Source organism: Pleuronectes platessa, chromosome 15 (genome assembly GCF_947347685.1).
Source record: "Pleuronectes platessa chromosome 15, fPlePla1.1, whole genome shotgun sequence".
NCBI classification, from domain to species: Eukaryota; Metazoa; Chordata; class Actinopteri; order Pleuronectiformes; family Pleuronectidae; genus Pleuronectes; species Pleuronectes platessa.
In genome coordinates, this window is record NC_070640.1 from 13,593,542 (window position 1) to 13,606,224 (window position 12,683).

At 45.6% G+C, this 12,683-nt stretch overlaps 2 protein-coding genes across 4 annotated transcripts in view; both read left to right on the top strand.

Moving 5' to 3' along the window:
- The first annotated feature begins 365 nt into the window (after nt 1–365).
- Nucleotides 366–2,195, top strand: si:ch1073-224n8.1 (zinc finger protein 70). Its single transcript, XM_053442104.1, has 2 exons — nt 366–1,071; nt 1,258–2,195. Exons 1-2 carry the CDS (start codon nt 366–368, stop codon nt 2,193–2,195), a joined length of 1,644 nt encoding a protein of 547 aa, XP_053298079.1.
- A 5,579-nt stretch (nt 2,196–7,774) lies between these two features.
- ltbp3 (latent transforming growth factor beta binding protein 3) overlaps nt 7,775–12,683 on the top strand; it is a 34,746-nt gene continuing 29,837 nt past the window's right edge. For 2 of the 3 annotated variants that reach the window (XM_053441908.1, XM_053441911.1), the window contains exon 1: nt 7,776–8,506. In XM_053441908.1, the coding sequence (XP_053297883.1) occupies nt 8,269–8,506 (238 nt within the window). In that variant the 5' untranslated portion in view covers nt 7,776–8,268. Of the gene's footprint in view, nt 8,507–12,683 lie in introns of all 3 variants that reach the window. The other variant, XM_053441909.1, reaches the window with a different exon arrangement.

Here is a 12,683-nt window from a genome sequence, read left to right on the forward strand (position 1 = left end):
GGAAATGGGTGAGTCTCCCCGAAGCCCCGGACTCTGTTAACGTTCGGACTTGAGTGACGCAGTTGAAAACACAACTTGCGCACTCGTGCCGTGCAGCCGCAGTGTCTGCGCCTTGGTTTGAGCGGCTCGCGTTGTTAGCCCTGGCAGCTAGCAGGCTATCGGAGTCAGGCCCAGCGAAGAAGAGTTCACTGCTGTGTTTCCATCAGCGACGCCTCTCACACCGCTGAACCGGCAGATAGAACTGACCCCAACACTCCCCCACGCACACACACCGTCAGGCCGCTGTTCTAGAAGCCAGGGCTGGTTTTAGTCGCACTGGATAAGTTAGCATCGCCTGCAGACACTGGGCTAAGTCCATCAAAGCCATGACTTCCAGGAGGACGGGCTATGCGGGTGGCATGGACCCCTCTCCATCGAACAGCGGCTCCATCCACAGTGGGAACCGCAAGCAAAGCATCATCAACCTCCCCGGCAGGACCGACTCCTGTTACGATCGCAAACCCGACAAGGCGGCGTACGGAGCTGCGCAGGGCAACATGACCGTCACGTCGCTCAAGTCCCGCCTGGCCCCGACCATTCAGACCGCCATGTCCGCCGCGGTGGACACCCTGCTGGGCGAGGTGGTGCTGGTCCTCAACGAGACCCAGCAGGAGCTGCTGCACAAGGAGCAGGAGAACGAGAGGCTGAAGGTGCGACTCGAGGTGTCGGAGCGGGAGCTGAAGACGCTGCAGGAGTGTCTGAGCAGCGCCCAGAAGCTCATCGACCAGCTGCAGGTCTCGTACGGGGGCCCTCAGTCCATCGGTCAGTCCGTGTTCGCCCCGTCTCTGTCTTCCATGGCCTCCCTGACCTCGGGTCTGGACCGGGACCACCAGAACCCCCGGAACGTGAACGGAGCCGGCGTGGACCTCGGTCTCGGGGGCTCGGTAGACGAGTCGCTTCACGGGTTCGAGCCCAGAGACGACTACAAAATGTGCCAGCTATCGATCCAACCAGACGGCTCTGTGACCAACCACGCGCTGGACTCCTTCACGTCCAACGCGTCTCACATGTGTTCCGATTCCAGCCGGCCAGGTAAATACACAATGTGTGCTGTTGTGTTGTACTGTGTTTTGTGGATTTCCTTTGCAAAGAACCCCCCCCCCCCCCCCAAAAAAAAGCAGCCTGTAACTTCCTGTAAACGGACACATGATTACTTCAGTGTTTTAGTTTAGCAGTACTTCTCCATAACGTTGTCTGTGTGTTTCGATTTGTCTCTAGATGACAGGCAGTCTCAGGGACCAGGTGGACCGACCAGGTTTGAGATAAAAGAGGAGCAGGGACTGGTTTCCGGCTCCGGTCAGCCCGGCAGGAAGGATTCGGACGACGGAGAGCGGTCGTCTCACAACGCCGGTGACCTCAACTACGGTCAGGTGGGGGAGGGGGGTTCTCAGCGTTCATTTACTCACCCCCTGCGGCACCAGAGGCCTGTGCGGGAGTGCAGTGTTGCCTTGCAGCAGGGTGGACTCGATGGACACAAAGCTCTGGCCAGGACTCCTGGGAGGGGAGACAGCATTTCGCCCGGCAGAGCCGATGACTCAGCAGGACCCTCTGCCCCTGACACAGTCGTGGATCCCGCTCTAGATCGACCTCACCACTGTCTGGAGTGTGGAAAGACGTTCCGCTTGATCTCCAGCCTGAAGAAGCACATCCGCATCCACACGGGAGAGAAGCCTTACCCGTGTGGGGTCTGCGGCCGCCGCTTCCGCGAGTCGGGCGCTCTCAAGACTCACCTGCGCATACACACGGGGGAGAAGCCGTACTCTTGCTCCGAGTGCGGGAACTGCTTCCGCCACTTGGACGGCTTGCGGAAGCACCGGCGCACGCACACCGGAGAGAAGCCCTACGTGTGCGCCATCTGCGGGAAGCGCCTGAGCCGCCTGCAGCATCTCAAGCACCACCAGCTCATCCACACCGGAGAGAGGCCTTGCTGCTGCCCCTTCTGCAACCGCAGCTTCAAGGAGCCCGCGGCGCTGCGCAAACACATCCGCACGCACAGGGAGGAAGGCGGCCACTTGGGAATTGGCGTCACTGAAGAGACAGACCCAGACGCCATCGATGACATAAACAACCTGCATCCGGCAGCTCCGTCCCCTCAGATGAGGTTCGGAGAGTGGGGAGCAGAGGAGGACGACAGCTCAGTTGCGGACTGTGTGTAGTGGAGCATTTCAAGATTAACTGTCGGTTAGTAATCGCATCATAAGATGTGGAACTTGGTGTTTTGGCAGTTTGATGTGATGAATACGATCATCTCTGTTCCATGCTGTTAGAACGCAGACATATAACCCTAGAACTTTGAGTTTTTGTTTATATCTGACATCTTCCTGTTTTCATGTCAGCAGCATGTGTTTATTTTCCTTCGGACATTCATCAGGCAGCAGCAGCAGATGTAGCAGAGTACTGGTTTTAATTAGAGAAGTGGACTGGATCTGCTTTCTCACTTTAAAAGTATAAGAACACTCAACCTTGAACAGAGTCCCTGCTGATGCTGTTTAAGATCGTCCCGAGATGTTAGCCAGGACAAACTGTTTTTAGTCGTGACTTTTTTAAGCGTTAGGTTGTGCTGAGCTGCTTTAATCCAGTAGACAGGAATAGATGCATAGTGCGGGTTCATGCTTCATGTGCAGGACAAGCCGTGCACATTGTATTGCTGGGCTTGTATTTACAGTGTTATGGTTTAATTCAGTGATGGGATGATTGTGTGGGTCCCTACTACTGGTGCTTTACGAAACAGGATCCACAACGGAAAGTGACCAACAACATCATGTGTTGATCATTCCAGATCATTTCCAGTTCACTCAGCCAGAGCAGCAATTGTTTCACTTTCATCCTTTAAGACCAAGAAAAACAGACATCCTAACTTTTGCAATATTAAAAAAATGCCACATGGTAACTTGCTCCTATCGTGATAAATGGACAATATACTATTGTCTCCCAGCTCTACCTCACTATCTATTACTACACAATGATAAAAAAATACCACAAAAACACTCAATTCCCGGTTGATGGAAGTGGTTAGATTTTATTACATTTATAGCTCTTCCTCTACAGCCCTCCTCGGCTCCGTCTCCTCTCTGCTTTTCACTCTGCGGGGCCATCGTCAGTAACACAATCCTAACGCCGAACTGATCTGTGTCAAGTATAGCTCGAGTTTGAAGGCACCATGACATCAGAGCATTTAAATGTTTTATTTTTCTTTAACCAAACGTGCAGGGTTATTTTACAGAGTGAGACGACATCATCATTCACACTGTTCAAACATGGACCATTTCTTAGCATTCCTTCTTTTTACAAATTCAAGCTGCTACTCTGTCTAGAAAAACCTCTCCCCTGTATTTATAATTATTGTTACCAGCCAGTTACTTGAGGTCACTAGCTGACAGACTCTGGTGCTTGCATGTGCATATTTGTTTCTCCGCTGGTGACGAGGCCTCCTGGGTGTTAATGTAAATAAGAATATAGTTTTAGGCATTTCATCCAGTTTGATAAGGGGGTGGACATTTGTGGAAAAGTGGATGTGCAACATTTTTTGTCTTTTCTTTTTGTGTACTGTGCTTTTAAACCATCATTATGCTAACATGATGTAAATATCTTACTGTTGTTGTCCCTGATGCTCTGATCCAACGCAACAAAGGCATCAGGTTTAACAGCAGACGAATCCTCCCGGCCCTCTGAGCTGTTCTCTAGGTCTCTTGTGTCATTTGCCATGTATACTACTCTAATGATCTCCCTGTACATCTACAAGTGTAAGTCATTCTGCAAGGCGCTCGAAATGTAAAGTATAAGTCGATGTATTCCAAGGATACGATTTGCAGATTAACATAGTGCCAGTTTATCATATTTATTATTTTTAGTGTAACAAACATGGGGGCTTTGCATGTAGGTTTAAATTAAAAGGGCATTCTTCCCTAACAGATCATTAAATGTGAAAAATGAATTACTTTTTTAAGCCGCTGTGTTCAAACCATACTCCTACCATTCACATCCATCCTGTTACCAACTGTAAATGTGACTATATTAAAGGGCCTTGTTTGTATCTCGTCTCTCTGTTGCTCGTTACCCGACCACATTCGCTGTCAACCTCTGAGATTAAGTTAAAAGTAAAACCACAGTAAATTCATCCGACATTGTGACGCTTCGCTCCGAGACAAAGCCGCGGGTTAATCCTAACTTCAGATCCTCCCCGTCTGTTTAAACCAGCGTTATTACTTAACTCTCAGTCGGTGCATTTCATTGTATCGTGGGAGGAAAATCACGTTAACCCTGGAGGAGAGTTTCCACGGCATCAGAAAAGTTGCCAAACAGAGTGCGTGCACGTGCCGTGGACGTGCCCAGAGACAGATCCCAAATAACACCTTACGCCTTCCTCAATGCTGAGTAATGGCATCTGTTTGCATATACATAAACTGCTGTTTTGAGGCAGCGTTTAGTGTGATTACTGAAGCTTAACGGGCTGAAAAACACGTGAGCGTACAGTGGCCTTCCATCCATGACACAATCCTCCATACAGGGTTTTCAAATGTGTTTTTGAATAAAAGTCCATAGTTCTGTGCTGGATAGATGACGTTCTTATTATATATCTCTATAGAGCAGAAGAAAAGTATCTGTTCTTCTTGATTAAACTTGTTCATCATCTTGCGGCGACTCCTGCATGTGACCACCCCCCCATTTGTCTGTTGGTTGGTGTTCATGAGCAAGATTACACAAAACCACCTGACGGATTTCCATGAAAGTCAGAGGAAGGATGTTGTATAGCTCAGGGTAGAACCATTTACACTTGTGGTGTGTATCTGGATCTGGGGGCAGATACAGGATTTTTTTGATTTTTTTTTTTACTTCAATATGGAGAGATGTTTTTCAACATTATCACAGTTTTCCCAGGAAACAATTCATGGACTTTGATGAAATAATCAGTCACATTTTTGGAACTAATATTTATGAGTGTGTTTTATTTGATGCAGCTTGATTGAATTTAAGGGAACTTTTATGCCATTGCAAAGTTTTTGTTGCTGTAGAAATAGAACATCTTACTATAATGTGATTGACCACAGTTTCTCTATCATACTCTGAGACCCAGTGGATGATCGGCCCCGACTTTGGGGACCTAAATATAACAGGCCCACAAACAGAGACTTGACTCCCTGCACTGAAGCTGAGCTGAGGTAACCGGAGACTCGCGTGGAGACACACAAACTTGTTTCGACAATCCACACCACAAAATCAAGTTAAGACATCAAGTTGAAACAAGTGATGTGGAGGGCACTGAAACACATTTCCCCCTGAACACCAGCAGCGGAAGTTCACCGAGTGCAGAGCCCATGACTCATGAAAACAAAAATATTGCACGATAAGTATTTCTTAAACTTAGCTTTATACTTTTAAACTACAGAATCCGATGGTCATTATTCAAACAGTTATTGACTTGGTTTTCAATAAGGAGTTATAAGGAGGGTTATGAAATGCAGTATTTACATGTGCCAGTCAATCCTCAGTGTCTCGGCTGCCGCTTGTATTTGAACCTACACCAAGCGCATGGGCCTTGATCTCTCCTATTATTACCTCTCTTCGGCTGCCAGTTAAATTTAGGATTGATTTTAAGATTCTTTTTATAACTTTTAAAGCTCAGCACAGTCTGGGCCCCAGTTATATTACAGAGCCACTAACTCTGCATGCTCCGACCTGTAACCTAAGATCTTCCAATCAAGGGTTTCCTTCCTTAAACCTGGTACCTAAGAGTGACCAGGTCCAAGGCTCTGGGATTCGTGCTTGAGGATTTTGGACTTTTCTGCTCTTTATCTATATTTAAAGCATAAGAATTAGTTATGATTATTGTTATTATTTTGATTATTATGAGTACTTGTGGTGGTGGTAGTAGCAGTAGAACTCGTAGTAGTAGTTGTACCATATAACATCATCTGCATGGACATTACTTTTATTTGTGCTTCTGACAAATAGATTTTTTTTTACTTTTATCATGTAATATTCTGAATGCCAGTGTTTTTACACTATAGAATTTTACTGATACTTTTACTTTAAAGGCTCCAAATATCTCTACTCAGAATTCCCTTTTCTCTGGTCACAGCTGTATTTATCTCTATAGGTCATTCATTAGACATGTTTATTTTTGTTTGGCGTCATTGTCTGCCCCGACGTCTGAAGCTACGGTCTCAGTTTCAGACGGGAAGTAATTATGTTGTATTAAAAATACTCAGGGATGTTTTATGAGTGACCTGCGATGTATTTGCATTGTGTGTGTGTGTCTTGGCGCAGTGATGGCGCGCAGCACCAGAGGCCGAGAGAAATGTGAGAGCGGCCTGTGAACTCTCCGTGGGCCCATGCAGTTATTTCCTCAGTGACTGAAAGTAAACACTCTCAGGTTTTTGAGAGGAAGTGACTCAACTCTCTTTGTCTCTTTCTCACTTTCACCCCCGTCGCCCATGTGACCCCAAACACAGGCCGGCTCACGAGATCCCGACACTGGTGAAACTTTGTGTATTTTATTATCATTCACTTTTCCCAGAGAGTCTGAGGTCAGTGTGCGACAGGAATGAAAATGGGGTTTTGCGGCAGAGGCCTTCTTCTCTCTGGACGAGCTGAGCTGCAGTTTCCTTTCGGACTGGACAGAAGCAGGGTTTGATGGTTATTTGGTTACGCGTGTAAAAGTACAAGACAGTATCTTGTTGCAGTTTTGGGGAAAAGCACAACAGCCAAAACTGCTGGCACATGTACAGTGGTCCTCAAAAGAGCACATACCTCCGCCAAGGCCCAACAGTCCCTGTTAATTCAATCAAGCTGCAACAAATTACACACACTCATACACACAATTCTGTCTTTATGTGATTTTTGATTTACTTATTATCTTTTACCATATTTTTTAAAATCTTAATCTTTATCAATTTATCTTGTGATTATGACTTATCTGGCAAATAAGTAAAAAATAACACACAGGAAGTTCATGATGCACTGCTGGAGTTTAAACCAACAATGATGGTGTTTTGTGATGGTGGATGTTGTGAAATATGTGGTATGGAGGGATGGAGATAGATAGATAGATAGATAGATAGATAGATAGATAGATAGATGGATGTTGGACGGACCAAAAACTATAGATAGATGGATGGACAAGTCCAAAATACACAACACAGTTTTCATCCCTGAGAAAATGAAATAAGACCCAGTGTAATAAATAGAAGCAGTATTATGATGGTCTTATGTCCAGGGGGGGGCAGTGTAATGTATAATTATCAAGCTGCCGAGAAATATGATGAGTTGAAAAGTATGATGGCCGTCGGCAGGAACGACCTCCTGATTTAATGAGTCTGTGGCTGGTGGCTGAGGTTCTCAGACTTAGACTTTATTCAACTATTATGAGACACAAATGTCCTTCTTGTCCCATCCTCACCACCTGAGTCCCTGCTGACAGTCTGCTGACCTCAGACTGACCCGGATGACTCATCTTATATCACAGATGTCTAACACTTTATTTCTGGACATGCTACACTCACTGGAGGTTGAGAAAAGTTGATATTTACCCTCCTAAGATCTCTCATCAGGCACAAAGGTGTGTATACAGCAATGCGTAAAATGTTTTATATTTCTTATTTTCAGAGTGACACTCACTATGTGTGTGTGTGTGTGTGTGTGTGTGTGTGTGTGTGTGTGTGTGTGTGTGTGTGTGTGTGTGTGTGTGTGTGTGTGTGAGAGTGTGTGGGGCAGCAGATTTGGGGAGGGGGATGTTGGGAGAATGAACCAACAAGGAAACCACTTGAAGCTTCACTCCTGCACCGCCTGGCTGGCCCGCTGCCAGCTTTCTCCAGAGAGGGTTGGCTCACTCCCTTCTCCTTCTCCTCCCTTCCCTCTCTCTCGCTCTCTCTCTCTCTCTCGAACCCACATACGCACTCTCTCCGCAACCCTCTCCAAAGGAACAAGGTGAGAGAAAGAACGAACGTAGGAAAGAAGGAAGAACCACAAAACTTTTCAAACAACAAGCAGGGACGGCAAAGAGACAACTCCCCGAAGATGCCAAGCGCGTCGCTTTTACGCACGGATCACTTGGGTACGCGAGGCTTTTAAGGAGAGAAAACAGGAGGGAGGACGCGCTCTTTTTTTCCTCCTCCGCCGCATGAGACGTCAAAAGTCTGCCTCGGGTTTAAAGGCAAATAAAGCAGGCGCTGTGGAGCTGGAGCCGTGGATGTCCCCGGGTCTGTGTGGAGGGCAGTGAAGGATGCCAGGATGCCCTCTCTGATCCCCCATCTGCTCGTCATCTGGCTGAGCGTGCAGAGGCTGGCGTGGTGCACGGAGCGCTCCTCCACCCGGGAGCGCTTCAAGGTGGTCATCGCTCCCCTCATCTGCAAGCGGATCTGCCTGAAGGGCCAGTGTCAGGATACCTGCGAGCAGGGCAACAACACCACGCTGATCGCCGAGAACGGCCAGGCCTCCGACACGCTCATCGGACCGGGCTTCAGGGTCGGTGAGTGGACGGGCCCCTGGTGGAGGCTGGAACGATGCTGTTTGTTTGCGAGGGGGTTCTTAAGTAGGCCGCTGAGATTAACTAATAGCCCTGACCCCGGGTTCACAGCCCCTGCCCAGGGGTGTAGGGAGGGAGTTGGTGCCTCACACAGGGACTTTCTCCGGAGTTATCAAAAAGTTAGAGTTCAAGATAAACAGGAAATCCTCACACAACTAACCACTGTGCTGTGAATCTATCTGTTTATCACAGTGCACTGGATATACATTCTCATTTATCTGCTTCCCAGACATTAATCTGTGAGATAAACTACTTTTAATAGATATTTAAATGGAAACTGATGGAAATATTTGCTCACTTATAATGGTCTTACCAGATGGGGTTGGGGGGGGGGGGGGGGGGGGGGGGGGGGAGGATATTACTCCAGTGCCTTTTGCTTGTTTACTAGTAAAAGTCCTTCATTTATATTCCTACTTCAGCAGCAGTAAAGGGCTGGGCGATATATCAAGATAATATTTTTCATATAAGTCGATATAGATAATTATCACCATAAGTGTCACATTAGTAGTTATCTGAAGTTTAATGAGGTTTGCTCCTCGGTGAAGGTTGTGGTTCCAAACGCTTCTTTATGAGTATGAATTGATAGAATATTACAAATCTGAGGTTGATCAACTCTGTGCTTGCACGATGTATCAGCATTATAAGGACATACATATTGGCTTGTTGTTGTATTGCTATTGATGAAAAGAATATTGCAACAATGACTGTTGTTTTATGGCCCAACCCCTGTGACAGTATCCTCTTAACTTGTGTCGTCTTTTAGTGTCTGGTTAATTTGAAACTTAAATTTGCAACAGTGCAACACATTTCACATTGTTATGTTATCACCTTCAAAACTTTCAAAAGCAAAGTAACTAGTAGTACGAATGTAGTACACATTTAATCTCTGTAGTAATGGAGTAAGTAATGGACATTGTCAAAAAGAGTAGACTCTGTTAGATATTAACCAGAAAAAACAATCAATAACTTTATCTCCTTAAAATCGGAGTCCGTCTTCTTTATATCTTACCTTAAAGTAACACAAGCTGGTTTCCACAATGAATTCATGATTTATGTCAAGTGGGTATAAACTGAGCTTTGTAAATATATAGGAGGTTAAGATGAGGTGAGGAGGGTTTACCTCTCACTGCATTGCTGGAAAACGCTCCCATATTACACTTTAATTAGTGAAGCATGGCTCATTACGTCGCATATAAATGTACTCGTAAGATCTAAACTTTCCCCCCTCGACTCCAGCGTCTGGTTGGCATGAGTGGAGCCTTTACGTGCCGCATCAGATCAGCTGTGGTGAGACATGGAGCCTGGCAGTCTATACGTCAGCCTCTGGCCCGGAACCAACTCCCACTGCTCCGCTATTCCTCCCACCCGCTCAGAGTAGAGAATGAGACAGTCACCAGGACCAAAGAGGTTCAGCACGAGATGAAATGAGCTCACCGACGTCTCCGGGGAGGACAGGGGGGCTGTGCCATAAAGGGTAGTCCGAGTCATGGCTCTCTTTGTGCCAGCAGAGGCGAAATTAGTTTGTCAGCAGGGTCACGCAAAAAAAACTACTGAACCAACAAAACTTGGTAGAACGAAGTGAATTTTGCCGTGGATTTGAGAATTCTTTATTAATTTCTTTCAGTGCTTTTTTGGACATTTCCTTTGATTTCCCAGGGAACAATTCAATGATCTCAAAGAAAGGGGGAAACAAATCAGGCATATTTAGGAGATCGAGGTTTGAGTGTGAGAGATTTGTTGCAGATCCAAATAAGAAACCGGATCAAGCGGATTTAAATGGCTTAGGCCTTTTTTTTGAGCTGCTGTACTGTGACACATGTTGGCGTGGATCCTCACAAAGGGGAAGAAATCTTTTAGGGCCCCTTGGCGGAGGTATATGCGCTCTACTGGCTGTTATTCTAGTTTGACTCTGTTTCACCAAGGGTTGATAAGAACCCTGTATTCATTGTGAAACCAATACATTAAGTAGCACTATCGTCTACAATAATAAATCACAGATGATAACAGCCCTACAGAGGTTGAGGCATGTGATGCAACACAGTCAAATATCCCTGGACATTAGTGCCAGAACAACTATCTTCTGTCTCACAAGAAATGGAGCACATTCAACTGAACTCACGTCATCCTAACTTTTTCTTAAAAGATAAGAAATGTCTGCGCACCAGTTGAGCCTCACACAAACTTTTGAATGACCTTACCAAGGAACTTCTTGCAAAAATGTCTTGTATTTTGCTTTCATCACCTCTGTCCAGCACCTCAGGTTTGAATGTGCAGTTTAAAAAGGGCTATTCAAAATACATGGGAATGAAACTACACAGAACAAAGCAAGACAAATCAAAAATAAGAAAGATAACATAAAAGAAAACATTGCAACAAACGTCCGTTAAAACTAGATACACATTATACATTAAAAGTCTTTCCTATTAAAGATACAGTATGTATACAAATCATACTGACTCTAAGGTGTATGGTTGTGGTGCTTCTTACTGGTATCACAGACAGTGTTGCAGTACAGAGGAGCTGTACTTGGGGACACAGATGTAGCCTCTCCAGCTGTTTTTCTTTGGGATGCCCATGTGGAGGTAAACGGGCGGGATTTAATCGAGGTCAAGTGAGCCATTACATCGCTCTTCCTCCTCAACGTGTGAAGAGTCCGAGAGTTGCTTTGGGCACCAGGCCTTCCTCTTCTCCCTCAGTTTCCTCGCGCTGCGTTGCATTTTGGGACTTCTGTGGCAAATAATCCGAGAAAGACATTTAAAATTCCAGGAATACCTCAGGGTGCTGCACATTGGGACTGGAGAGAGAAACTGTTCTGCAGTCACCTGTCTCCTGGATCTCACAGTCAAGGCGTCCGAAAACAGATCCCTCCTGAGTTGTACATGGTTTTTTGAGCAGAGCATCGTGGGTTTGACTTCTGCTTAGAGAGATGATGTTCAGTGTCAGGGCTGGAATGTGGTGCGGACAAGTGGAAATGTCTCTCTCCCGTGTTAAAACGGCCATGGCTGGAGCAGCAACAATATGAAGACTTTTCCATATTTGAGTGATTCTGACGCCAAGACAGCAAGGCCGAGCAAAACTCAGCCGAACCCAAACCTTTCCTCAAAAGAAAAGTAGTTCCTGAGAATTTGTGAAAATGCAGAAATACTTTTTGGTGCCTTTGTGTGTTTCGGTATGCAACAACATTTTCACAGTCTGTAAAGTAGTTCTCTTGAATTTGGCTGGCGTTTTGTGGACGAGCCAAGAAACAGTCAGGTTCTAGTCGTGATGGATCTGGGATTTCTTCCAGCAGATGAAGATTGTTTTTATGTCCATAACTATGAAAATAATACAGAAACTAACTTACCCAGGGAAAATTAGAGTTGCAGTGATACTATTTTAAATCCTATAGGAATGTTTACCAGATTATGAGTTGATTATCAAAAGAAAATCCTTCAAATGCTATGATACCACAGAGTATTACAGCTGGACAAAAAACTGGAGAATATGTCAGTGTTGGGCGGGCTTCATGATTTCAAGGTGATGTATTGACTCTGTTTATTTTTTCTGACCAGCTGTCTAAAGCCCAAAGCATTCCATTTACAGAGATATTCCATTTACTGCTTTGTTGCAGCCATGCTAATGTAGCGGTGCATGACTCAGGTGCAAGGAGAACTATCTTGACAATCATTAGATGGAATGCGATGAAATCTTGGGCGGACATTCATGGAGCCCGGATGATGAATTTGTATGAAGATGCTGACCACCGGTCTACGGTTCTCACTGATGGATTCTGTTCTGGATTGACAAGAAAATGTGGTGCAGACATTTATATCCTACTCAAGATACTTTATCTGCTTAAAATAGCAACATGGAAGTGATGATAAATGTGTATTGTGGGCTGACGAAACAAAACGATTAGCTGAAAGACATTCAAATGCTCTATGCATGTCACATGGAGCATTTGCATTTGGACATAAGCTGTGTCCAAGTTCAAGGGCCACCTACTTCAGAGGATCCGGTCCATTGGGCCCATGAAGGACGCAGTCTTCATGAACTGGGTAGACAGCAAAGGCTGGACTAAAATGAAGCGGAAATTAAAAGGTTTGTTCTAGAGAAGATTTGCGTGATTGGCGTCACTACT

Bases quoted from the DNA above. Each gene is read 5' to 3' on its own strand.
- si:ch1073-224n8.1 (XM_053442104.1), top strand. From the start codon at position 366: ATGACTTCCAGGAGGACGGGCTATGCGGGTGGCATGGACCCCTCTCCA. The intron at 1,072-1,257 runs GTAAATACACAA...ATTTGTCTCTAG, and splicing joins TTCCGATTCCAGCCGGCCAG to ATGACAGGCAGTCTCAGGGA.